Source organism: Cryptotermes secundus, unplaced genomic scaffold, assembly GCF_002891405.2.
Source record: "Cryptotermes secundus unplaced genomic scaffold, Csec_1.0 scaffold1115, whole genome shotgun sequence".
NCBI lineage: Eukaryota > Metazoa > Arthropoda > Insecta > Blattodea > Kalotermitidae > Cryptotermes > Cryptotermes secundus.
This window is the reverse complement of record NW_019733848.1, coordinates 398668-424325: the sequence shown is the minus strand read 5'-3', so window position 1 is coordinate 424325 and position 25658 is coordinate 398668. Positions and strand designations below refer to the sequence as shown.

The 25658-nt window shown below is 39.4% G+C and overlaps 2 protein-coding genes across 3 annotated transcripts in view; one reads left to right on the top strand and one right to left on the bottom strand.

The window, feature by feature from the left end:
* The window catches only part of LOC111868296, a 45976-nt gene extending 28801 nt beyond the window's left edge, over window positions 1-17175 (top strand). The window contains exons 5-8 of one of the 2 annotated variants that reach the window (XM_023858833.2): window positions 683-817; window positions 5412-5660; window positions 9547-9710; window positions 15641-17175. In XM_023858833.2, the coding sequence (XP_023714601.1) occupies window positions 683-817; window positions 5412-5660; window positions 9547-9710; window positions 15641-15770 (678 nt within the window). In that variant the 3' untranslated portion in view covers window positions 15771-17175. Of the gene's footprint in view, window positions 1-682; window positions 818-5411; window positions 5661-9546; window positions 9711-15637 lie in introns of both variants that reach the window. The other variant, XM_023858831.2, reaches the window with a different exon arrangement.
* Window positions 17176-17347: 172 nt separating this feature from the next.
* On the bottom strand, window positions 17348-24985 carry LOC111868305. The gene is made up of 3 exons (XM_023858842.2): window positions 23430-24985; window positions 19308-19412; window positions 17348-18654 (listed from the first exon to the last, which is right to left on the bottom strand). Exons 1-3 carry the CDS (start codon window positions 23445-23447, stop codon window positions 18439-18441), a joined length of 339 nt encoding a protein of 112 aa, XP_023714610.1. The 5' UTR covers window positions 23448-24985; the 3' UTR covers window positions 17348-18438.
* Between the last annotated feature and the right edge of the window lie 673 nt (window positions 24986-25658).

Genomic DNA, 25658 nt, shown 5'->3' with positions numbered 1-25658 from the left:
CAAGTGTGTAACACCGGTCAAAGTTTGACACTTCTCTGGCCATTATCTCCGTAACCGTTCAACTTTGGACATAGGTGTTTTGGGTTATATCGGCATACTTTAACATAAGGAACACCCTCCCAAAGTTTGGTCCATTCCTCCTGCGGCACTCTGTATATAGTATTAGAATTTCAGCATGGTTTCAAAATATCAAATTTGTTATATTTAAATTTGTTTCCATAGCATTCAGTTTTACTGAGATGATAGTTTTGTAATATGGAATATAATAGGAACTATGGCTACAGAATACCAAAAGATATACACGTATATTGTAATGTGTTTGGATTAGATATTTCCATGGCAACGCACTAACAGTGGGCCATTGCATAGGAATTGCAGAATCAACAAACGCGTTTCCCCAGAGATGGAAGGTTCGTTGTGTAACAATGGATTGTTGAACCAGCAGGGATAATGTACTTCCGTGGTAATGAGTCAGTCTTAAGAAAGCCGCTGCCAAAAGCAGTCTAGTATTTGCTGAGATATAGTGGAAGCAGTAATTGTGAAACTGCAGGTGATAATAATTGCAAAGTGTGTGAGTGTAGAAGCGAAGCACAATAAATATCCGCTACAGCCTTGATGGCATGAAGTTATTTGTTGCGTGACATGCCCAACACGTGACAATATATATGTGTTTCTTTTTCAGGACATTCTCCGTGAAGCTGGCTGTTTGTTTAGACTCCAGAACCTGTTAATGTATCCAAAGATTAAAGTTCAACATGCAGCAATCAAAGCCCTGGGAAACCTGGCTTTGAATCAAGAAAATCAAAAGGAGCTTAAAGTATGTATAATCTTAAGCCAAATCAGTTAGTGGATAGAACATTGAATATCTTTAACACTGCAAATTTTATTGGAACACTCATAAAGACTGCCATATGACCTCTTCCATTTTCCTGTTGACATCCCTTTTGATTTCTCATTTTAAAACCTTTTAAAATTGTATCAGTTATACTGACTTATCTCAAGTTTTTCTCATTGTTAATAGTATATAAATTTGCATTGGTTATTGTACGCAAATTGTAAAATCTGTCATCTCTTACCATTGAGTACAATTTTTAAAATGTAAAATTCATGTTGTGTAAGTCTTAATATAATTATTTTTACTCAATTCCAGTACATCAAAATTGTTTCACTAATAAAGCTCTGTGCCATATAAGCTGTGGCTATATTATGTCCAGACTACTTCAATTCCAGTGGCCCTGAGTCCAAAGATTGTATGAAAATAATGTATGCTGTCATGTGATCAAGTGTCTGTAGATGGAGTTTTAAATTGGTAATTGAATTTATTGGACTCTTTAAGCACCTCATGACTACACACTATCACACAAGGCTAGTGTTCTCAGTCACAGCCTTCACTGTGCTGCTCGGTAACATCTTCCAATGGTGGACATTCCTCTGCTACCAAGCTCACATCCTCGCAGGCTGGCAGCCATCTCACACCAACCACTTATTCTTCTAAGTGACATCTAAAGACTTACTCGTAATGGTAGCTGGTGCTCATTATATAGGCCTGGCACAGACAGCACAGAAAACACCACTTCCAGCAGATCATCCACCGTTGCATGCCCACGTTGCTTAGCAGTGGCTATGGTACTGTTGCGTGCTTACATAGCTCTTGCCGAGTAATGGCTGTTTTTCTGATCCCTTACTCTAGCTGTCAGGCCTTGTGTCACATTACTCCATGCCTCCGATTGGTTATCACTGTTTCTTCTGTTTACAGGGAAAGAACTTCCAGAAGTGGCTGCTTCTCCTACAGCACTGCCACACAAACCACTAGTAGACTCTTCATCCATTTGGGAGGGGGTTGACTCCTCCACAATGTCCAGTCACTCATTTTCCACAGCCTGATGGAAAACCTGACACTTCACTTCACAACCTCCAGCCCAAGGGCCTGCCTGACAGGCTCGTTGAATGTCCTCTTGCTTCCTCAATGTAGCTACACTTCTCGGCCTTAGTTCTGTAAGGTGTTGTTGCACTCTGGATCCTTCCATCTCCTCCTTTTTTGACTGTCAGTCTTCTATGACTGCAGCTTTTATGCAGTGCAAGGTATGACATGGCAGGTCAACCATCCATGGGCAGCAGCCAACTTCTGCTGGGACCCACCATCACCCTGGGTAATTGGCACCCTTTGGCTAGATGCCAGTTCCCATACCTGTGACAGTCTCGACTGCAGCCTCTTCATTAGAGACTTCATAATGCCTCGCAATGGTCTCCATCTTTTTTCAACTTGCTTCCTTCTTCTTCAGACAGGATCACACCTTCTCTGATCAGGCCTTTATTTCTTTTTTATCAGCATCCATATCGACATTCAACTTTTTTAGACAAGGCTCTGTCACTTCTAGGTAGGCCTACATCTTTTCTAGACAGGCATCCATTCCTTCTTGGTAGACCTATAGCTCTTCTTGATTGGCGACCATCTTGGCCTCTATCCTTTCTGGGATGGCTACCAGACATTCAAATACTGCCATGATTATCTGTCACATAGGTCACAGTCCAGTGATGCACTTAATCCAATCCAATCCAATCGTGTAATCCCACTTTTGACACCAGTTGTAACATGATCGAATGACTATAGATGTGGTTTTGAATTGGTAATAAGATTTATTTGGAATCTTAAACAACTTATGACTACAGTTTAAAGTCACTATTGCGCAGAGACTGGTGTTCTCAGTCATGGTCTTCACTGCGCTGCTTGGTAACATATTTCAACAGTGAATATTCCTCTGCTCCCAGGCTTATGTCCTTGCAGGCTGGCAGCTATCTCACACCAACTTCCTACTCTTTTAACTGATGTCTCAAGACTATCTCATAATGGCATCTGGTCCTCATTATATAGCCCCAGCACAGACTGCACAGAAAACACTGATTCTGATAGTTCCTCCATTCTTGCACTAACACGTTGCTTAGCGATGGCTCTGGTAGTGTGTGCTTATGAAGCTGTTGCCTAGTAATGGCTCTTTTTCTGGTCCCTTATTGTAGCTGTCAGGCCTTATGTTACAGCACATAAAATATGAGAATCAGTGCAGAAAAGAGTTTCCGGATTGTTCTGGCTTGTACATTATTGTGCATTAACTTCAACAAGTGGCAGTCAGTCAGTTGCATGTCCACAAAGTAAGTTTCCCACTTGTCCCACAGCTAGCAAACCTTATATTGCGCGAAGCAACTGCACGTACGTGATAGAGCAATGATGTAGCATGGGACATGCACTAATGAAATTTCCCGCATTCCCACAGTAGCATTGTTGCAGCTGTTGAAGATGGAGGCTCTTATTCCAGGTCTCGCCGACTGTGAAGTGCGGTCAGTGATAAAGCTTTTGAGTGCACGGAGCATAGCACCAATCAAAATTCATCGTCAGCTGTGCCGGGTCTATGGGCCTAATGTCATGAGCAAGCAGATGGTGCGTCGCTGGTGCAGACAATTTTCAGCAGGTCGACAAAGTGTGCATGATGAGAAGCACAGTGGGCGGCCATCCATCATTACAGATGACCTGGTGGCGCTTGTGCGGGAATGCATTATGGAGAATCGTCGCGTCACAATTACGGAACTCAGCAGTCATGTCCCGCAGATTTCCCGCTCCTTGTTGCACGAAATTGTCACAGAGCACCTGTTGTTCAGGAAATTGTGTGCAAGGTGGGTGCTGAAGCAACTGACACCAGAACACAAAACAAAGCGCATGGAGTCAGCATTGACATTTCTGCAGCGGTACCATGATGACGGCGACGAGTTTCTGGAACAGATCATCACAGGTGATGAAACGTGGATTGCACACATTACCCCAGAAACCAAGCAGCAATCAATGCATTGACATCACAGTGGATCTCCCTGTAAGACAAAATTCAAGCAGACGTTGGCGCGGAAAGTGATGTGCACGGTATTCTGGGACAGACGGGGCGTTCTCCACGTCGACTTCCTGACCAGAGGTGAGACTGTGAATGCTGAGCATTACTGTGAAACACTGCAGAAATTGTGACGGGCCATTCAGAACAAGTGGCGCAGGATGCTTAGTGCTGGTATTGTCTTCCTGCATGATAACGCTAGGCTGCACATGGCTCGATGGACAGCAAGTCTCCTGCAGGAGTTCAGCTGGGAGGTGTTTAATCATCCACCCTACAGCCCGGACCCCGCTCCCAGTGATTTCGATCTTTTCCCACACCTCAAGAAATTCCTGCCTGGTGAGCGTCAGTGTTTTGAGAATGACAGAGGCGGAGATGGTTGTCACACAGTGGTTCCAATCCCAGGTGGCAGACTTCTATGACACAGGTATTCAAAAGTTAGTCCCACGGTATGACAGATGTCTCAATTCCGGTGGCGATTATGTTGAAAATAGCTGAAAACTTGCTGTATCTGTTGCAATAAATATTTCCATGAAATTATGTTTTGTTTCTGTAAATGGCCCCAGGGAAACTTACTTTGAGGACGAGCCTCGTAGTTTGCTTAGGACTATAGGCCACGGAACATACGGGGATGGTCATGTCTACCTGACCATCTGCATGTTTCATCATGAGGATCGCTCTATGGATTCTAATGAAATTTGATTTATGTGGTAGCCATTGGAGGCCATTTGATTTCCTGCAGTCAGCAATAGCTGTTTGGTGGCTGCAGGAGCTTGTGGGGTGGCGGCTACAGTGATGGTAGTAACCATAGCAATGACAGAAACCAGAGAAATGAAAGTCATGAATTTTTGCAGTGTTATGAAATATACTTGTACTGAAATGTGAATTCAGAATGCCAAGGTGCAAAAAATATATGGAAACTGCAGACCAGAATGGCTTGCACATTTATGATCTTGTATATCACCTGATGTGTTCATGATTCCTGTTTACAGACTGCAAGCTTTTGTCCATAAAGATGTGTTTCACCACATAAACCCTGCGAATAAAACCACGTCCTTTACTTGTCCCCACAGCTGAGCAGTATCCTTGATTAAACATATTTTTCTTGAATAATATTAAAAGGAGAGGCATTAGTCTCTGGAACTCAGAGAATTCTACGTGTTACCAAGTGATAAGAAATTTGTGATTGCGGGTGCAATTCCTGATGGGGTCATTGGATTTTTTTTAATTGAACTAATCCTTCCAGCCACACTACGGCCCTGGGGTCGACTCAGCCTCTAACAGAAATGAGTACCAGAAATTAAATAATTTTTCAGGGGAGTAAAGCGCGGCCGGAGCGTAAGGCTGACAACCTTACTGCCATCTTTGAGCTGATTGTCTAGATAGTGTGGGAGCCTCAGCGTCTCACAACCCTATGGGCTTTCATGGCCTGTTACAGGGATAGCTTTACTTACTTTTTACTTACTGAGTGACGGATGTTCAATCCAAGAAAATTAAATTTATATCCCTTTGTTAACATGGTGTAACTTGATGCATTTATAGGATGCAATACCCCTGTTGCTGACTTGCGTGAATAAGGAGCAGACTCCAGAGAAGATGCTGCTCAGTGCTTTACTCACATTGAGTAATATTGCTGTACTGCCAGACTGGCATGATGAATTTTATCCCGTCCTTCATGCACTCTACAACATGGTGGATTCTGGAAGTCCTCAAGTGAAATTACAAACACTCAAGTTGCTGGTAAATCTCTCGACAAATGAAGATATGGTGCCTAGTTTGCTTGCAGCTGAGGTAAGTCTTTAGTGGCATTTTTTCATATTAAGTGTTTTGATTCAGGTTGTTAGTGGAGACTGAAAACAACAGAATTGTTTGTCTGCAACAAAAGAAATTGAATTTTTGAACACATAATATTGATGATTCTAAAGTCTTTCTTTTAATTGAAATTAAAGGCATTGAAACCAAATGAATAGCATAGATTCTGAATTCCTGGATTTTTTTCATTCTTGGGAACATATCTATCATGTAAGTCAGGATATGCCTGTGTATAATTTTGGGGAAACCTGCTTAACTCTGTTGCTGCATGTATACAGGTAGGTCTCAGTGCGGATAATGAATCCCATGCAGTGGTCGCAATTTTCGAATTTGCAGTATTCAAAATTATAATTACATGGTGCAATCCAAAAGTTCCCGAAATATATTAATAAAAACTGTTACATCTTACCTAGATCTTATTCTGCACCATCACCTTCAAAGTAGTTCCCTTGGGAGCCCATACACTGATTCCAGTGTTTCTGCCACTTTTCAAATGCATCCTGGTAGTCTTTCTTTGTTAGGGTGTTTAGTACCGTCTGCGTTTCTGCTTAAATTTCCTCAACTGTATCAAATCTTCGCCCCTTCAACTTGATTTTCATCTTGGGGAAGAGAAAGAAGTCACATGGAGCTAAGTCTGGTGAGTACGGTGGGTGGGGAACAACTGCCATCTTGTTTTTAGCCAAAAATTCCTGCACAATGTAAGCAATATGCGGTCGTGCATTGTCATGGTGGAGTACCCAGTCATTCGTGCGCCATTTCTCTGGACGTTTTCTCCTCATGTTCTCCCTCAAACACCTTAGAACATCGCGATAGAACTCTTTATTGACTGTCTGACCAGGAGGGACGAACTCCTTATGAACAATCCCGTCAATATAAAAAAAAACAGATCAACATGGACTTAATGTTGCTCTTGACTTGTCGAGCTTTTTTTGGCCAAAGGGCTCTTCCATTGCGATGATTGTTGCTTGCTTTCAGGGTCATAGCCATAAACCCAACTTTTGTCACCAGTGACAACCTTCGAAAGAAAGTTTGGATCCTCTTGAAGCTGCTGCTGAAGTTCCCTGCAGACTTCCAAGCGATGCTGCTTCTATTCATTTTGCAGCAGTCGTGGCACAAACTTCGCCACAATCCTCCTCATGTTCAGTTCCTCTGACAAAATTCGTTGACATGTACCATAACTTAGTCCAAGGTGTTACAGAGGTCTTGGATGGTCAGTCTATGATCTTCCAGAATCAGATCCCTAACTTCTGCGACATTTTCTGGTGTTTTGCCCGTTGACAGCCGTCCCAAACGATCGTCATCATCAGTCAATGTTCGGCCATTTTTAAAATGCTTATACCAGTTGTAAGTTTGTGTCTGGCCTAAACTGTTTTCACCAAAAGCTTGCTTCAACATTTGATGTGTTTCTGCAGTGGTTTTCCCAAGTTTGAAACAAAACTTTATACAGACACGCTGCTCTCTCAGGTCAGCCATCGCAAAACCGCAAACTCACGGAAACACAACAATGGAAATACGTTAACCAACAATAAACCCAACCACTCAACTCGACGCCGCATGCCACACTGATTCAAGAAGGGTGTGTGGGGAGACACCTAGCGGTATTTCAATGTACTCATAACCATTCGCGTGCAAAATTCAAATTTTGGTAACTTTTGGATTGCCCCACGTATATGTAAAATATGGTAATTGGTTTCATCTCGAAAAAAGGCAATAAAAATGTTAAACATAAGTTTTTATTGTTTATTAATGAAATATTCCAGTAAGGGATACAAATAATCCCCATATAATTTAAATTTATTGTCAACAATTTCACAAAGTAGCTATAGAGAGAAAAATAAAAACAAAGAAATTCTAAATATCATTCCTAAAGGAAAAGTTACACTGACAAAAACATCTTTACTGTCTTTCAAAGTATTTTTGCAGCGCAGACAACTGTCTTCTCTTTCTTCAAGGCTTCATGCATATGCTGGCAAATGCAGAGTGCTTTATCTCTGTCTCAGCAAATTTGTATGCTTTGATTGAGGTCAAGGTCAGCATCCATAATTTTTCACCTTATGACATAGACAGCTAAAAATTATCTTCAAATTCCTTGAGAGTGGACTTCTTCAGTTGCATATTATCTTGCTCGTTGGCATCATCGTCACTTCTTTAAATGCTTTTTGTTTATCTGAAAGTAGGAGGTCATCATCAGTGAATTCTTCTGAGTGCAAATTGAGCAGTTCCTAAACATCTTTATTTTCATAGTCCATCAAATCTAAGTTCTCCTTCAATAGTGGCTATTTCTTCTATAACAGTTTCTTCCTATAGAAATCACTGCTGTTTGCACAACGAGGCAAAATACAGTTCCACACTCTATGCATGTTGTTTGCAGTTATTTGCTGCCAAGCTTGGTGAATATTTTCTGTTGCATTGATGTTATAATTTTTCCAGAACTCTGTTAAGAAAACTGCATTGTGCTCATATTTTTGTCTGAAGGAATCTTCCTTTTTTCCATTTTGTTAAGGGCACTTCTTAAGGTGATTAAAACATCCCGAAAAGTCATGTGCATTATGGCAGGCAGCAGCACATGCACACATGAAGAGAAACAAATGCAGACTGAAGTAGCAGCATCTAAAACCCCAACGGTAACCTCAACTGTGCATGTGCTGAATTTTGGTTTGCATTAAATGCTACCTGGTGCCATTGTACAATGCTCACTAAATTGAATATCGCATTATTCAAAATTTCATTGATACCAACCTAGCTGTAGTATTGTTTTAAAATCATTTACTGAAAGTGTGTGTCCAAAATAAAATTGTTCTCCATAATGACGCCAACAGCTAAAATCAGTAATTATACATATATGTGAACAGTTTCCACACCAGATAAGTCTGTTCTGATATTTGTAGAGGTGTGTAATGCATTTAAATGTTACATTATTCTCGGTAATTTGAAAATGTGTTACTTCCTGCATTTGCATTATTTACATACTTTGTGTTGTAAGTTGGTTGCCTCTAAGTCATAAATTGTGCTTTATACCCATAGAGCATACAGTATTATGCTTTCAGTTTTGGATTATATGTGCACATTCTTGGTATGTGAGTGAAGATAGTTATGGAGGGAGAGGAACATGTACAGGGTTCAGTGTTCTTTCCAGTAAGTATTCTTGAGGGAAGGAAATGACGTATGGACACTAAGTGTGACATGGAAATTCAAATGTACTGTAAAGGAGCTAGGAGCAGATTTTAATGTCTCTTGAATGCTCATCCCAGTCTCAGTCACCTTGATACTTGTAATTTTAATTAAGGTAAAACATTATGAAACACTGGGTCGTACTGAATTAAAACCATCTGTCTTTATAGAACATTTTGTTACTACCTTGCATGGATTTTCCATGGATAGCCTAATCAGTTCAGATGATGACAGCAAAATTCAAAATAACTTTATTTCCTAAACGAAATATTAAAGTAATCTCAGTGTATCATCTGTGAGGAGTGTTATTTTTTTTTCATCATTCGTGAATTAATTGTGGAGAAAATGCCAATCTCATGTGATGACGTTTATATTATTTTTATTTACATTGGATTTGGATGAATAGTTTTGTCCAGTTACATCAGCATCTTTGTGGGATAACTGAGAAAATAAATTTAATTGATGGGAGGATGTGCAAAGAAAAGTTTTCCAGATATTAACTGAATTCTATTATTATGAATGATATGAATCATGAGTACTGTGGTCTTTTGGGTTGTGATGCCATATAATTTGGTTGATGGGTGCCAACATTTTGGAGCAACCTGTGAAGCAAACAACATAACAACATATCATGCAGCAGGGTTATAGTGAGACTGTGCTGTCCTGATGCTCTCCTTCCACTTTCTTCCTAAAGGCTCCACGGAGACTGATATATTTGCTAGATCCTTCAACAAATGAAGACATCCTGTTGCGGGTTGTGACATTATTAGCAAATCTTACTAATATTGCTAAGGAACTGCAGTTAGACCCCACCATTGACCTCCCTGCTGAGGATAAGGCTGCTTCTCCAGACACAATGTGAGTAGAATGCAGTATTCTGATCCATAACATGAACACAGTGGATCTGTTAACCTTTATTTGATTGTTATATGTCATGTCATCTTACAAAGGTTTTACTTCTTGGTAGATATTATATTGTTAGAAAGTAAAGTGATATCCATACCTTTTTGATGTTCACTCTGGGCTATACATGATGTGACTATGATATATTTAAATGGTGCACTATATGGAAAGCATTAATCCAAAATAGTCTCTTTCCTGCCAGAAACACTGTTTAATGCTGGGTATTCTTTTAAAGGTAAAGTAATTATCATATGAATAACATAGAATTCTTTGTTGATCAGGTGTAAATGAAAATGGATTTTTAGAATTTTTTATTTATATTGTAACGTGTTGGGTTACTGAAGACGCCGTAGAGATGGTTAATTGGTTTATTGAACAATCTACAAATATCTGCTACAATTAATTATAACACTGATACGGGTTTCCACACTTTACAAACCCTACAACAAAATCTCTTAACACTGTCTTCCAGAGTCTTCACGTATTAATAGCGTGGGAGCTATACAAGTCTCGCTGAATTACACACTCCAAATATAACTGGTTATCACGAACTATCACTGATTCTCGCACACGCGTCTGTAGCTTGTAACTTGCGAACTGAGAACTCGTTGATAACACACTCGCTCGACTACTACTGAACTCGGCGACTGTTACGTTACAACTCAACTTGCAGGCTGCTGTGCAGTTCCCTTATATAGCCGCAGTGCTTGCCTGTTGCCCCTTGGTTCTATGTATATCTCATATGTGAATGGCATTTCAGAAAGTTTCAAACTTATAGGGAGTCAATATTATATTTGAGCATCCTGTTTGACAGAGTTTGTCTCATATATATTATAGGGAGTCATTATAACATTAGGACCATCTTCAAAAGTAAATGCATACTTAGGAGTTCACTCATGAGAACTGGGCTGGAAAGAGATCCGCAACAGACGGTGCCTTGTGTCTATAGCATTCCCTGTGAATATGGCAGAAGCTACAGTACATTGGCAAAACAGGCAAACCACTCACTGTGCAGCTCCGTGAACATAGGCGCAACCTCAAAGAAAATCTTCTTAAAAAAAGAAGCACAACATGCCTATGAATGTCATAGGGTAGGCTGGAATAAGGCTAGAATTTTGGAAATTGAAAATATAGCAGGTATAGGAAATACAAGGATTTGGTCCATATGACATGTTTAACTAAACCAATCGACAAACCCAGTTTGGATATTTCTCCCATATGGATTCCCCTTATGAGTAATGGAGTTAGCAACTGGCAGTGAAGGTCAGTATGATCTGACAGATTCTTCATGTGTATCTGTATGATTTTAGCCCTGGGGTTCACTACTCCCCCACAGATGGTGCTAGCAGTAAGTAAATATCTTTTTATAACATGAACATCTTCAAATGAATCCTGTGCACTGGTGTTCATGGATCTGGTTTGTTGCATTTAATTTCCATCCCCTTTTCTGTCTTGGTTTTAGGTCTGTAGGTACATTATCAAAATATTTATTATACATTTTCCTGTGCCACAGACAATATTTTCAGGGAAGTTATAAAAATGAACTTCACATGTCTTTTTAGGCAATATAACTTTATTTCAAAACTTAGTTTCCATATCATGAAATAAATTATGTAGTATTACTACTTACACCATATTGAATTATTACACTCTGAATGGGCACTCCATGATTAGGTTTGTTTAAAACTTCCATTTTTCTTGGTGGGTTAGAGTCCTATGTTTTTCTCTGTCACTTATTTTAACAGACAGAAAATATACCACTGAGACAATAAGATGAGACTAAAAAGGTGGCCCTACTGAAACACTATCACACAATGTTTACATAAGCGTAGAAATTTTAGGTTAGCTCTCTGCATATCTACTTTCTTGAAGCCAGTTTCAAGCTCTAGAATTCTTTGATTTTAGCTCTCTTTTAAAATGGCCTTGATGTTTGTGAGGTCTACATGCATCTACCATCGTCTCTGCTGGTGCTACATGCAGCAGCTCGTGATCACAGCAATGTCATCATCATGGTTGTAAAAAAAGTAAAGTAAAGGTATCCCTGTAGCAGGCCGTGGAGGCCCATAGGGTTATGAGATGTTGAGCTTCCCACATTTTTTAGACCATCGGCTCATAGATGGTGGCAAGATTGTCAGCCTTACACACTGGCCGCCCTTTACCCCCAAGAACATTCCAAGAATATTCCTGGTACTCATTTCTGTTAGAGGATGAGTTGACCCCAGGGCCATATTGCAGCTGGAAGGATTAGGTCAATTGAAAAGAATCCAGTGACCTCATCGGGACTTGAACCCATGACCTTCCAGCTTGTAGCATAGTGCCTCAACCAACTGCGCTAAAAGAAAAGAAAAAACTGTTGTTCTAATTAGTGAGGTTTCACTGTATTTTGCATGATATAGCGCTCCTTGGAGTATGGTGTGAGTCAGTTATTATTCTAAATAGTGTAAACCTCCGGAAGATGCCAACTTCATTTGCAGTCCATAGTTGTTCTTACTCTCAGGGTCATTTGGCAGTCCTGTCACACTTCAGAATCTATTGGGTTTCCACGTGGAAGGCACTGGTGGACCAAATGTCTGGTAGGTTCCTGGCACCAGAGTCTTGTTTGAGTGTCATAGCTCAGCTCATTTCACATTAAGTGGAACACAAATGGAATGCCATTTATTGATACTACCTTCTGAAGGTTTTGTGTGTGATATCCCCGTAGAAATCCTGAGACTGTCTCCACCATGATGCGTGATATGCTCAGACAAGGACACCCAGTTTTGACATGTGTATAGAAACAATTTCAAAAAGTCAGTTATGTCAAGATTACAGTCCTCCATACTACCTTTCACAGTTGTGCATCACTTCTAAAGCCATCTTGGTATACAGGGGACATAAACACAGCTGGGATGGAATTAGTATGCCTAAGGTAGGTTCATGCTCACATGATTAATTAAGGATTATGCTTGGTGGAGATGGTGCCCTCCTTAGTTGGTTTGACTCAGGTAAGCACATGACTCTTTCTTGAGAGTATGTTAACAGGCTGTAATGAAAGTGACAGGGGTTGCACAGCTAATCAGCTCCTCTTTCACAGAACACCGATGGAATCACTTTGATGAAGGTTTACAATAGCAGCAATATATCTAAATACACAGATTCACTGATGTGGTTAATGCAATAGCAAGACATAATTGCACACCATATATATAAGACTGCTCAAAGATATCCTGGGATTTAATTTAAGTTTTGTCATCAAATCATGACTTCTGTATATATGTTTCAAAGTAAACTGTATGTAGACTGCAACTGGCTGCTTGGGTTAGTAATTTAGAATTTATTCAGAGCATCGCTTAATATGTCCATCTTAGACCACTGAAACTTACAGAGTCTTCTGGCTGGCCTTTTATATGGAAAGACTCTGTCCTCATTTCCAAAATGTTGACATGAAGACATCTTCCACAAAATTCTAGTTGGCTGGTTTGAACAAACTGGGAGGGTACAGAAATTTTTATCCTCCAATTACATACAAAAACAAGCAACTGTCACCCTTAAAGGCCCAAGTGCTTCTCACATCTTAAACTGATATTTTGCTGCTATAACTTCCTGAAACTCCCATTCAATAATTTATGGTTGCTTCTAATATCAAAAGTCAGATTTTTTTATTGCTAGTGCGGTGGGACTAAGTCCCTTGTACTGCGGCCACTTCTGGCCTGTTGTAGCAGCCCCCAGATGATAGGTGAGGGTGGTTGTGGAGCAATTGGTGGAATGAAGATTGGCAGGGAAAACCGAAGTACTCAGAGAAAACCTGCCCCAGCGCCACTTTTTCCACCACAAATCCCACTTGACCAGACCTGGGATCGAACCTGGGCTGCCGCAGGGGGAAGCNAACCTGCCCCAGCGCCACTTTTTCCACCACAAATCCCACTTGACCGAACCTGGGCTGCCGCAGTGGGAAGACAGCGACTAATCGCTTGAGCTATGGCGCGGCCAAAAGTCAGATTTCTTACTTACACTGACTGTGCACAAAAGTCTCCCATTTTCCAACATGCTCTCTGTGTACACAGTTTTACAGTTGAATGTAAGACTTGGCATAAGTCTCTCTCAAAACATAGACTTATACTAAGGCCCTCATCTAATTAATTAACACACCTATGTAAATGGTTTCCAGGAATCAAATTAAATCAAAACAACTGATTGTATTTCAAATTTTGACTTTACAAAATGGAATGGATTTCCATTTTGGAAACCGTCATGATCAGTATGATGCTTTTTTCTTTATGATGTATTGATGACTGCATTTGTGAGCATAGAATAATGTATGTACTCGTATAACACACAAGCTTGAAAATAAATTTGACCCTTTCACAATCTTGAAGAAATAGATGGGAAGTTAGTTGTAATGTGTTTGGGAAACTGCATTAGTAGTGGTTGATGAGAAGTTTAAATGATGACGAACTCAAGATACAAATGGAATGGTGCTGGGAGGAATAATTTTTGGCTTCACAGTGTACTTGATAGCCCTTTTTTCATAAAAAATTGCTTATAATTGTGTTTTAGATATGAGGTGCTCACAAAGCACTTATGATGAGTACTATCTCCTGGAATATAATGCCATGTAGTCTGGTGCAAGTCCACCAGCGTTTTGAAGAAATGTTGTTGGATATTACCTGGCTTATCCCCCAACCCTCCTTATGGCATGATGGATGTATGTCATGATGATGGTGGTGACATAATAGTGACTATCTCGTACCCATGTCATCAACCCCCCCTCCCCACACACATGACACCACCCTCTTACTTTCCTCACCCACCTTTTCCATGGGTACATGAAAGAAAGTACTGAATGAAAAAGCAGGGTATTGGATATCTCATGGGGAAGCACATGACACAGAAATACACTGCAATCTGTCAGTCTGCCTCCCTCCATCCAGCTGCTCCTAATGTAACCTCAGTAGACTACGTGCCATTACATACCAGTAAATTTGCTGTCTTCATATGTATCGTCTCCCAGCACTTCAATTCATGAAGTAACATTCCTGACAGAAAAATTCTTCTTATAAGATCCTGCTCATAATATTAAAATTTGAATGTGTTTCTTCTATTGAAGATCACAACAAAGAAATGTGTCCTAAGTCATAGACCTTCAGTATAGATTAGGTACCAGCACTGTTGTTTTAAGTCTTGAGGCCAAGATTGGTTTGTATTCAAATGTTACATTAGTGAAATACATAATTTGTATGTTAAGTGTAATTTGCGCTGGAGATTGGCATTGTTTTCTTAGTAGTAACAGTTTTATACTTTATTGTGTTCCTTGTTCATCACATTGAGATTTTACTTGTACTCCAAAATTATGACTATATAAAACCCTTCCCAAATACCGAACCAAAATTTTGCATTTCAGACTTTTATTTTATGATGTTGATCCAAAGTGAAATAGGTTAGGTTTGAGGTTTTCACAACAGCAGAATTTAAGATTGTGATCTTTGGGTTATGACACCATATTCTTTTTCATGTTATTACCAACATTTTGGGGGATTTGCTGACTTTCCATCTTCAGGGTAGATGGTTCCTGCAAAACTTTATAACCACATGCAGAGGTACAGATGGTCACAAGTCAGAAGGCCATAATCTCTCATTTAAGGAGGGACCCCATTTCCAAACACATAAACCGTCTTGGAATGAACATTCATTAGGTAATGGTTCTTCATGGGGCTCACTACCAAGAAAGACTGTGCTGGTAAGGGCCAGCAGCAATTTGCTGAACTGGGCTGGATTAAAACTGTGACAGTTATTAAAATTTATTAATTTTAATTTGTTTAAAGAAGTGGTGTGTGTGTATTCTGTGAGTGTTGCAGGTAACATGCATTATATGTATTATATTTAGCTAATATATTTTTCTTTAGCAGGTATGCGGCTATCTATGGGGTAAATACTCAGGAGAAAATGCAGAGTAAAGCCTTTGTCCTCATGAATCAACACAGAAATGAAGATGTGCGGTTTCAAGCACGTAAAATGTATGAGGCTATTAAATCCTGAGAGCAGGTTGACTATACGGATGGCCACGTGGGCAAACGGCACCCTGTTATTGTAGTTACAAACCATTAACTGGTGATTGTACTTAAAGAGCAATGTAGGTAGGTTCTAGTCTCTCATTTTTTATTTTATTTTCATTTTGGTTCAGGTGCTTTGTTTCAGAAGTTGAGTCTAGTCATTGTTGATGTTAAGAATTGAGATTTTATTAATGTTGGAATGTGTAGGAGTTGGGCCTACTTCTTGTTCTTGGCAGTGTTTAGCCTTCACAGTGACAGTCAGAAGCAAGATTTATGTACTCTGATTGACATGTAGACTACTATAAATGAGGCCTACAAAAGAAAATAAAGAAATTAACTAGTTCTGGACTGCAAAATGCTGTGCCAGAGAATGTGTAGAATTCCGATTGATGTGTGCTGTATGTAAAAATATATACACATTTACATATATGCATGTGAACATATGTATGACAATGAAATGAAGTTGTATTCATCTTACCGTGTTTCACATGTGGTGAAAATGATAAAGAATGGGAAACCCAGCAAAGAAACATTTATCAAGAGCACAAATACTAGAGCTAAATGAAATGATATGCAGCTACTTTTATTACTGTGACATTGTGAAAAGTACACAAACTTGTAATTTAATGCAATATTTTAGATTCTTGCATTTGAAATAAAACAGCTTATTTGAAGTGCATGCCTTCCTTTTCAGTGTTTCATATTTCTATAAGTTTTAGCCAATCAGTGTTTATTGTGTCTTGTCTTATATTAATAGTGTTTCAAGATAGAAATGAAATGAAGATCAGTGTAAAATTATGATATAGATATCTTCTACTAAAGTGTTTTGGTGTTCTGTAATGGTATTTCTTTCATCTGAAAAACTATAGTGTATGCAAACAGAACCCCGCAAAAATATGGTAGAAAAATTTAAAATAAAAAGTTCTGTGCTCTTTAAATATATATACAGGCAACCCCCCCAACTTATGAGCCCTTGCATTCATGACCATTCTTTTCATGCCAGGTTCACTCTGAAAACCCCCCTAATTGATGTAAATTCCACATGTAATCTCAAAACTGAAGCATTCTATTTGAGTGTGTTGCTGCTGTTTGAAGTGTGCACGTTTTCTTGTTACTGTCCTTTGCTTTAAATTGTAGTTGTAGTATTGCTGTGCTTTATTGACCACTATGTATGATACAAGGAAAAGCAATACACAGTGCAAAACAAAGCAAGAAGCCAAGAAAAGCTCTTACTTTGGAAATTAAAAAAGAAGTTTTGAAACATATACTGATTGCTTGTTTATCTGTCACAACACAGCAACTCTGGAAATCTCGTTCACATTAACTGTATAAACAAACAAACTCAGTGATTTTAGTCCGCAAGCGAACTATGCCGACTGCCGCTTGTCGGCGAAGTTAGTGCCAACTTTTGCGGATAGAGGGTGTCGCGTGGTCAGCGCAACAAATCCCCATGGCCCTTAATTTCGGTTTTCTAGACCAAAGCTGTTATTTCCTTGAAATAGCTCCTCAATTACCATCACAAGGCTGAGTGGACCCCATTCGAGACCCACTACTTCTCCAAAAAAACCTGGACCTCTGGATCTGTAGCCAGGAACGCTGACCACTAGACCACAGAGGCGGTCACATTAACTGTATATAACGAGTTTATTAATTTCAGTGGTATCTTGCTACATGTTTTGGCTAATGAAACGCCATCATCAGGCAGATATGCATTAATCTCTTAAACTACTGAATTGCATTCTGTGTGGATATATGTCACAGTAGTACAGTTGTTACTGATGAATCAGATTTTCAGCATTTTGCCAGAATTAAGGCCACTGCTGCTCCTATACAGCCATTCAACCAGAATAAAAACTTTATGTTAATTATGTTTACAGATGTTCATACACTAGTATAAAATATAAATAATATAATAAATTACAGAGGTTTATAATTATAAAATACACTTAGACAATGAGTTAATATATTATTACATGATGTTTAGGTGTCTCATATACTGTTACATATTAATATTTATGATTGCAGTCATGATGTTAAATCATGTGGTAATTTACTGACCTTGTTTTTGTTATGATTAGTTCTGTTTAATTCTCCCATGAAGCAGTTGTGTTGTTTGCAGTCAGTGGGTGTGGTGTTGTATACTGTTATTTTCCATTCTGGTTTTCTATTTTATGGGTTCCTCTATTTTCTGCAAGCAACTTTTAACAGAACTAGACATTGGAACGCTGAATGCACACAGGATGCAATCAAATAGTTTAAGAATAAGTTATTGATGTATATCTGCCTGATGATGGCTTTTCATTAGCCAAAACATGTAGCAAGATACCACTGAATTTAATAAACTCATTATTCACAGCTCATGTGAACGAGATTTCGAGAGTTGTTGTGTTGTGACCGATAAACAAACAATATACATCAACGCAACAGGTTGCATTCCTTGAACTTTTGAAACTAAATGATTGCAGCATGAAAGTGCATGCCCTATGCAATAAATTTGAGGTGGCTCAATCAGCTGTGGGTACGATTTTGAAGGGTACGGCTGAATGTTCGAAGGAAGTGAATAATACAAGGACAATGCAGACTACTGATTCATATGAGAGGTAGAAAAACTGTTATGTGGATTAATGGTCAGAGGCAGTGATTGCATGTACCTCTCAATCAAGCCATAAAGTTGACAAGAGGCCAAGAGTCTCTTCGAGACATTTAAGAGTAAAGATGGTGACACATCCAATGACAAGATTTTCATTGCTAGCTAGAGTTGGTGTGACTGCTTTCAGAAGAGAGCTGGTTGGCATAACATTCAAGTCCAGGGAGAAGTAGCCAGCACTGACATGAAGGCAGCAAAAATTTTCCACAGCATTTAGCAGAACCTGTCAAAAAAGAAGGTTCTTGTTCTTAACAGGTATTCAGCATTGAGAATACAAGTCTTTACTGGAAGAAAATTCCATTCTCAGTGTACACAGTGAAGGAAGAAAAGTCTTCCTGGATTCACAGCAGCAAAAGATCGACTGTTGCTGGGAGCTAATGCCCCAAGTGGCTGTAAATTCTCTGTGTGGAGAACTGAGAGGCATTTAAACTCCAAAACTCCAAAACTTGGGTGAATGCATCACTTTTTTTGAAGATTGGTTCACCACTCATTTGGTTCTGATGTGCAAAATATTGTGCTGAAAATTGCCTTTCATTTAAAGCTCTCCTTATTTGGGGCAATGCCCTGAATCCTTAAAACCCAAGTCCAAAAATCAATATTCTCTTGCCCCCTACCACAACTGCAGTGGTTCAGCCAGTGGACCAGGGGCTCATTTCTTCCTTCAAGACATATAATCTTGGATGGACTTTCACTAGGCTTGTAAAAGCAGGGGATAATGCAGGTGTACTTATGGTCAAGAATTCTGGAATTTCTTCAATGTTTTGGATGTCTTGAACATTATTATAGAAATCTGAAATGCAGTTACTGAATCCAAGTCAAGGGCATTGCAGGTAACTATGCCTTTAATTTGCCTGAGGTATTGAAATCTCTCCAGACCTGATAGCAGAAGTCACAAGATCCGTGATGGAGACAGCAAATCAGTTGGATCTTGAAGTATCTTCTGAAGATGTGAATGAGTTGCTGGATTCTCATGTTCTGGAACTGGAGAACAAGGAGTTGCTGAAGAAGAGGTTAGCGCTGAGATCCCCTCCCCCCAGCATTTATACTTCAGAGACTTTCAAAGGCATTGGAAGGTATGAAGTCAGCGTTGAAAATTTGTCACAGATGATCCTAACTTCAGATGCAATTTGAAAGTAATTTCAGGAATTAAGAATGCCTACGCTATGCTCCAGGGATGTGTTTTATGAAAAGGAAGAGGTACCTTCAACCCAAACCTCTTTGGATTCCTACTTTAAGAAGGCTCTGTGAGTTCAGTCTGGTGAGAAAGCCCCAGACTCCCGGTCTACCGATGAACAAACTAACATCTCTGAATTTAGCCCTCCTTCCCTTGCAAGAAGTTTATATTTTGCCAATCCAGACATCCCGGTTGCAGTCCATTAACTCTCCCTGTCCACAAAGCACAAATTATGTTACAGGAAAGAATTGAACTTTTGTGGTATAAATTTTTAAAATGTATTTTATTTGGTTTATTTTTGTATTGAATGAATGTTCTCATTAATAAATATCTGTAAAGGCATGTACATAATGTTTTACTTGGTTTCTTACTATTTTCGTAGTCAGTTTTAGTAATTTTGGCCATGAAATGGGTTTCTAGGAATGGAACTGCAGTTTATAACATTGTGCTTATGCAAAAAATGGGTTCGAAATACAGTGGCTCTGAGGAACCAATCAGATCATAAGTTCAGGGGTTGCCTATACATGTTTTCATTCTTAAATTCCAGTTGTTAACATATACCACATTTTAATTGTTTGTTATAAAACTACATTTTATAAACTGGGTTTCCATTAATGTTAAAATAATGGAAGTGTATATGGTTAGTGTGCTGATGGAAGTGAAGTTATGTTTTTTATTATTATACAAAAATAACTCTAAAATGTTATGTGTATGTAGCGGTGATAGGAACAAAATTAAAGGATGATGGTAACGGTTGGTTCCAAGAGATCCCACAGGTCTGATAGTGCATGATACATCTAACTGGATGAAGGCATATGGCAGTTACTGGCTTGCCAACAAACAAAGTGAGATATCTGAGGAACTAAAAATTGTGTAAAGGTTTGAGATTTGGGGTTCTCAAAGCAGTGAATATTAAGATTTGTCTTCTGGGATGTCATACAGTGTAGTCTGTAGAAAGTGACTTAACATTTTCAAGGAAAATGTTGGCTCCATCTGATGTTATCCTCAGTTCATTTATCAGACTCCGTGGTATCACATCCCAGAAGATGGTTATATACATATATTTCAGAGGAACATGCTGCTTCCATCTTCAGGGTAATTGAATATGCAGGCAGTATGTTCCTTTGAAACTTTGGTAAACATCTACCAGATTACACGGCATCCAATCACACAAGACTGCATAATATAAGAATGTGTCATGTTTATCAGCCTTTTACTGCACCTATTATCCAGTCATGAGAGACATATACAGCAGTGGGGTTAGACTGAGTTCTTCACACTGGTCTCTCTGGTGGGTGTGTAGTACCAGTCCCTATTGATGATGGTGATCATAAATGAGTATCAAATATGATGATTAAATTAAAGTACTTGGTGAAAACCTGGCCCATCTCCACTTCATCCTTCAGAAGTGTAGCATGGACTACCTTGGTAATGAATCTGGACCTCTGTGCCGAAAGGAAACACAGAGGATGTTCTGTGAAACATGTGCCAAACTGCAGGATCATATTAGAAACGAATGTCCAATTATTAACCATTACATTGCTATGAGCATTTTAATATTTGTACAGTGCCCTATTTGACAACATGAAAAAGGAAACATAAGAAGTCATAAGCATTGCACAGCATTTTAATTTATGTTAGATGACAAGAGCAGGGGATAATATATACAGTACAGTGTAAAAAGAAATATAGTGTGACATGTCTAACCGTTGCTGGGCAACGGGAGGTGGAACGAGTTACCACGAAGATAGACTCTGGATAAACGGTTGGTTGCTGGGTTGCACAACAGTAGAAACGAGGTTACGCAACAGCAAGGAAAGCAGCGTTTCTCCATGCCATGCCTAGCTGAGCCAAAGTGCGCTGTTTGCTACGCAGCCATAAACAACTCTCGGCAGCGTTCCCCAGCAATGCCTGTAAGCACGGTGTTTATGCAACAGTGAAGCGAAGTGGGTTTTCCACTGTCCGACTGAGTGCTTATAAGGGAGACTGGAATGCATAAGGAGTGAGTTGAAATGTAGCAGCCGCCGAAGCCAGTTAGTATTCGGAGTATGAGTTGAAGTCTAGCAGTTACAAGTTGTGTCGAGTGAATGGCAGTGGCTACAGCAGGAGAAGTAATTGTGATACTGCAGATGGCAGTAGTTGTGAAATTGTAAATTGTGCAAGTGTAAGAGCGAATGTGTAATAAATTCGCTAGATCCAAAATGCCATGAAGTTATTTGTCGCGTGACATACACCAAACACATGACAGTATGTTTCAGATAATGTCGTTATGATACATGTTCTACTGTACTGTTAACTATACTGTAGCAAAAAATGAAAAGAACACTTGTTGGTTTAAAATATCACACTGAAGTAATTTCTCAATTGTGCATGTATGTATGTGCGTGTGTACAAGGAGTGGACCTAACTGCTGGCCCATGCACTACAACCTCTAGTGATCTATTGTGTTGTGTGCATGTAACTCAGGCTTCGGTTCAAAATGACCCCCACAATTGTCTATGTGCAGCTCTACATGTTTCCAGAGACTGTTGCCTTTTAAACACTTGTGATATTTTCCCATGGGGCACTGGTAGACTCCATGATTTGATGGAACAGTTTTCTTGTCTATAATTTCTGGTGGCAGACCAAGTCTTTCAAATGCAGCCAGAAGTAGTCAGGTGATCTCTCTGGTCAGGTGTATGGACTGTAGTGACCAGCCTAGTGATTAGGGTAGGTGCTTCCCAATGATATCATACAAAATGAAAGTGGGTTTCCACAGCACTGTGTGGACTGGTATCAGATATGATTGTTGTGGGTATTGTTGATTTCATCTGATATAAATTGTTCTTCATCAGTGAATAAAATATACTTATGAAGTTGGCGGTGTGTGGCAGTCCAGTGACAGAACTGTAAACAAGCAGATAATCTTGCGGTTGCAGAGCTTCAACATGTTGAACAGACCCCACTGAGGTGTACCTGTTTGTCGGGAAATTCTCCGGATGCTTGTCTTTGGACTGCACTGTACAGCATGTAGGATGTTGTCTTGTTCCCCAGTGGTTGGTTGGACATTCCCTTGTAGATATATGAATTGCTTATTTCTCTCAGCCTGTGGTATACTCTGGCAAATGTGTATTTGCTTGCAGTCTTCACACTGGAAATTGCCACCAGTATTCCTCAAATGGTCAACTGCCATTTGCATTGCAGTACCCATAAATGAGATTAATACCTGTGTATTCTGCAGTTGTGAACATTGTGTTCATTCTATATACTGCATGCTACTGTACTGTTAATCACAGAAGGGCCGCATATGCTGCAGAACATTGCTACATTGACAAACACAGTGGCCTGAATGAATGAAGGAATATGTAATGCACATGATTTCCCATGATTCCATTTTCCTCTTGCCAAGTATGTGGTGTAACAGTTGACAATTGATATCATTGCTATAGCATTTTTTATTCAACATTATGTTTATATGTTCCTGCAGTTCAAGATATGTTTCATGGAATATCTTCCCTTTCCTACTCTGTGTGTGTGTGCATATATATATATATATATACATAATTTTTCACAAAGCATGCTTGTAGCATTAAATAAAATAATAATTATTTTTGTGGTTTTTCAGTTCAAGAGCATTATTGAGTAAGGTTAACAGTTACTACAGTCCTCTTTCCTAGTTCAGTTCAGTCTGCAAATGCACATTCCATATTTTGCTCTAAACTTCAGTAATAAGGAGGTATGGAGATTTTATAGCTGGGAGAACTGGTTATTGTGCATTTCTAAGTACTGTCCCACCAGTGAACTGTGAAACTTCAGCCGTATAATGGGAGACTTGAGGTTCTCACCTTGATGTTGCACTGCATAGTTTCATAGATGGGTACCAGTATTTTGGAGCAACGTGCTGCCTTCACTTACTCTGGAGATGGAGGTGCCAGTTCCTCCAAAGTGATGGTATTTATGCACTAAACTGTACAACATCACATCTCAGAAGATTTTTAGCTGTAGAATTGATTTTTCCATTCCTGAGAAGCAGATCAAATAAATTGTATAGCATGCTTCTTTTCTCGTTATAACTTTTATTTTCTTTCCTCCTTGTAATATACAGATTACTTTTGTGCTGGATAACAAATGTTTCCTTTACTGGTATACACTTCACCTATTTTAAACAAATAAGAAAATTACATTACATTGCATTCCATGGACCCAAAGTTGGTCAAAATGACTGTAGGATGTGCAATATGTCATATAAACTGACTTCATCATCATCATACTGCTGAACAGATAATGGAAATGACATTCTGATTGCTTTTCATAATGATTCTGTGAAGAATTAAGAAGCAATAAACAGTGCATACAAACTGTAAAATTTTAGGGACATGTGGAAAAGAAAACATATAAAAGTAATGATTTTGAATACTTAATATAAGTTACTTTAATAATTCCATTTCCTATTAGCTGTTAAAGACAGTCATATGTATCAGTCCAGAACAGCAGTTTAACGTGTTCTCTGACATCTTGTATAACACATTCCATCCATTGTAATCTTAAGGTGTGATGTCAAAATTTGTGGCTGTTTTGAAGTACATGTTTGTTATGTAAGATGTGTCAAGATTTTATGCATTTGTGTTATTAATTACTAGCGTGACTTTGAAAGGAATTGGTATGTGTTTAACTTTATCTCTAGTTTTGCTATGTAGGAACATCTTACAGTACTTTGTTAATTTGGTATTTAAAGTGGGTTCAGAATTTACAGTACTCAGTTATGTCAGTACAAATTTTGTATTGTATGTTCACTAGATAAGCCAAATTTAATGCTTTTGTTATGCAACATTGTTCCACATACCTACTGACCTAATTTCATTGTATATTCTCTGTACAGGTTGATTCTGAATTGTGTACATTTCTTCAGGCAGTTACATTAAGGCTCCCAGTACAAGAACAAGTTACAGTGAACATGGGATAAGAAATGCTCCTTAAATCATTATGATCATTTAAATGGTGCTGCGATGGAGTGACCTTTTAAAGCTAGACTGTGGCTCTTTTGACCCACCTTTTCCTTTTTGTGAGATTTAGGGATAGAAACACAAAGAAACTATACTCATACAAAGGTCGGATAAAAAGTAATGGCAACAGCTCTATAGTTCTGAAATCACTTTATTACCTGAGGTAAACACACTTACATTCCTTCAATGTAATTGCCCCCCATGTGGACCACCACCTGCCAAATTTGTGGAAGGCGTCATACACCATCAGTGTGTCCACTTCTACTGATGTCCAGCAGTGACCGCCCCACAGCACGAACAATCTCCTCTCATGTGTTGTAACATGTCCCTCGCAGTGGTTCTTTCATTTTGGCAAAGAGATCATAATTGCATGGACTCATATCAGGTGAGTATGGCGGGTGTTGCAGTATCTCCCATTGCCAGCGGCAAAGGAGATCCTTGACAGCATCAGCAGTATGTGCCCTTACATTGTCATGAAGGATGATGGGGTTCATTGCCAACAAGTGTCATCGCTTTCTCCTGAGCGCTGGATCAAGATGATTACACAGGAAATTGCAGTATTAGGCAGTGTTTACTGTCTGTCGTTGAGGTACAGTGTGGTGCAGTATCACTCCATCAGTGCCATATGCCACAATGAACATCGCCTTCACATCACTCTGTGTAGGGCACACTTTCTCTGGATGAGGAGAGCCAGGATGCTTCCATTCATTTGACTGTCGCTTCAAGTGTGGTTCGTATGAGTGAACCCAAGTTTCATCCAGAGTGACAGTCCTTCCAAGGAAGTTTTCGCCTTCCTTCTGGTACCGGTCCAACAAGTCGTGTGCAATTGCATAACGTTCCCACTGTTGCACCTCGGACATTGTATGGGGTACCCAATGAGCTGTTTTTTTTGTGGTATCCAAGAATATTGTGCAGAATGTGGAGCACAGTTTTGTGACATATGAACGGGGACCCAAAAATAAACGGAAATGACCTGTTGCGCGATCATGCTTTGTAGTTACGAGTTGTGCTGCTAGGTGGTGTTAGCTGGGGGTCTCCCGCGACTGTTAGTGAGCTGGAGTCAGTCTGAGT

Coding starts and splice junctions, on each gene's coding strand:
- LOC111868305 (XM_023858842.2), bottom strand. Junction 18,655..19,307: donor CTTGTGACTTCTGCTATCAG/GTCTGGAGAGAT, acceptor CTTTTTTGACAG/GTTCTGCTAAATGCTGTGGA.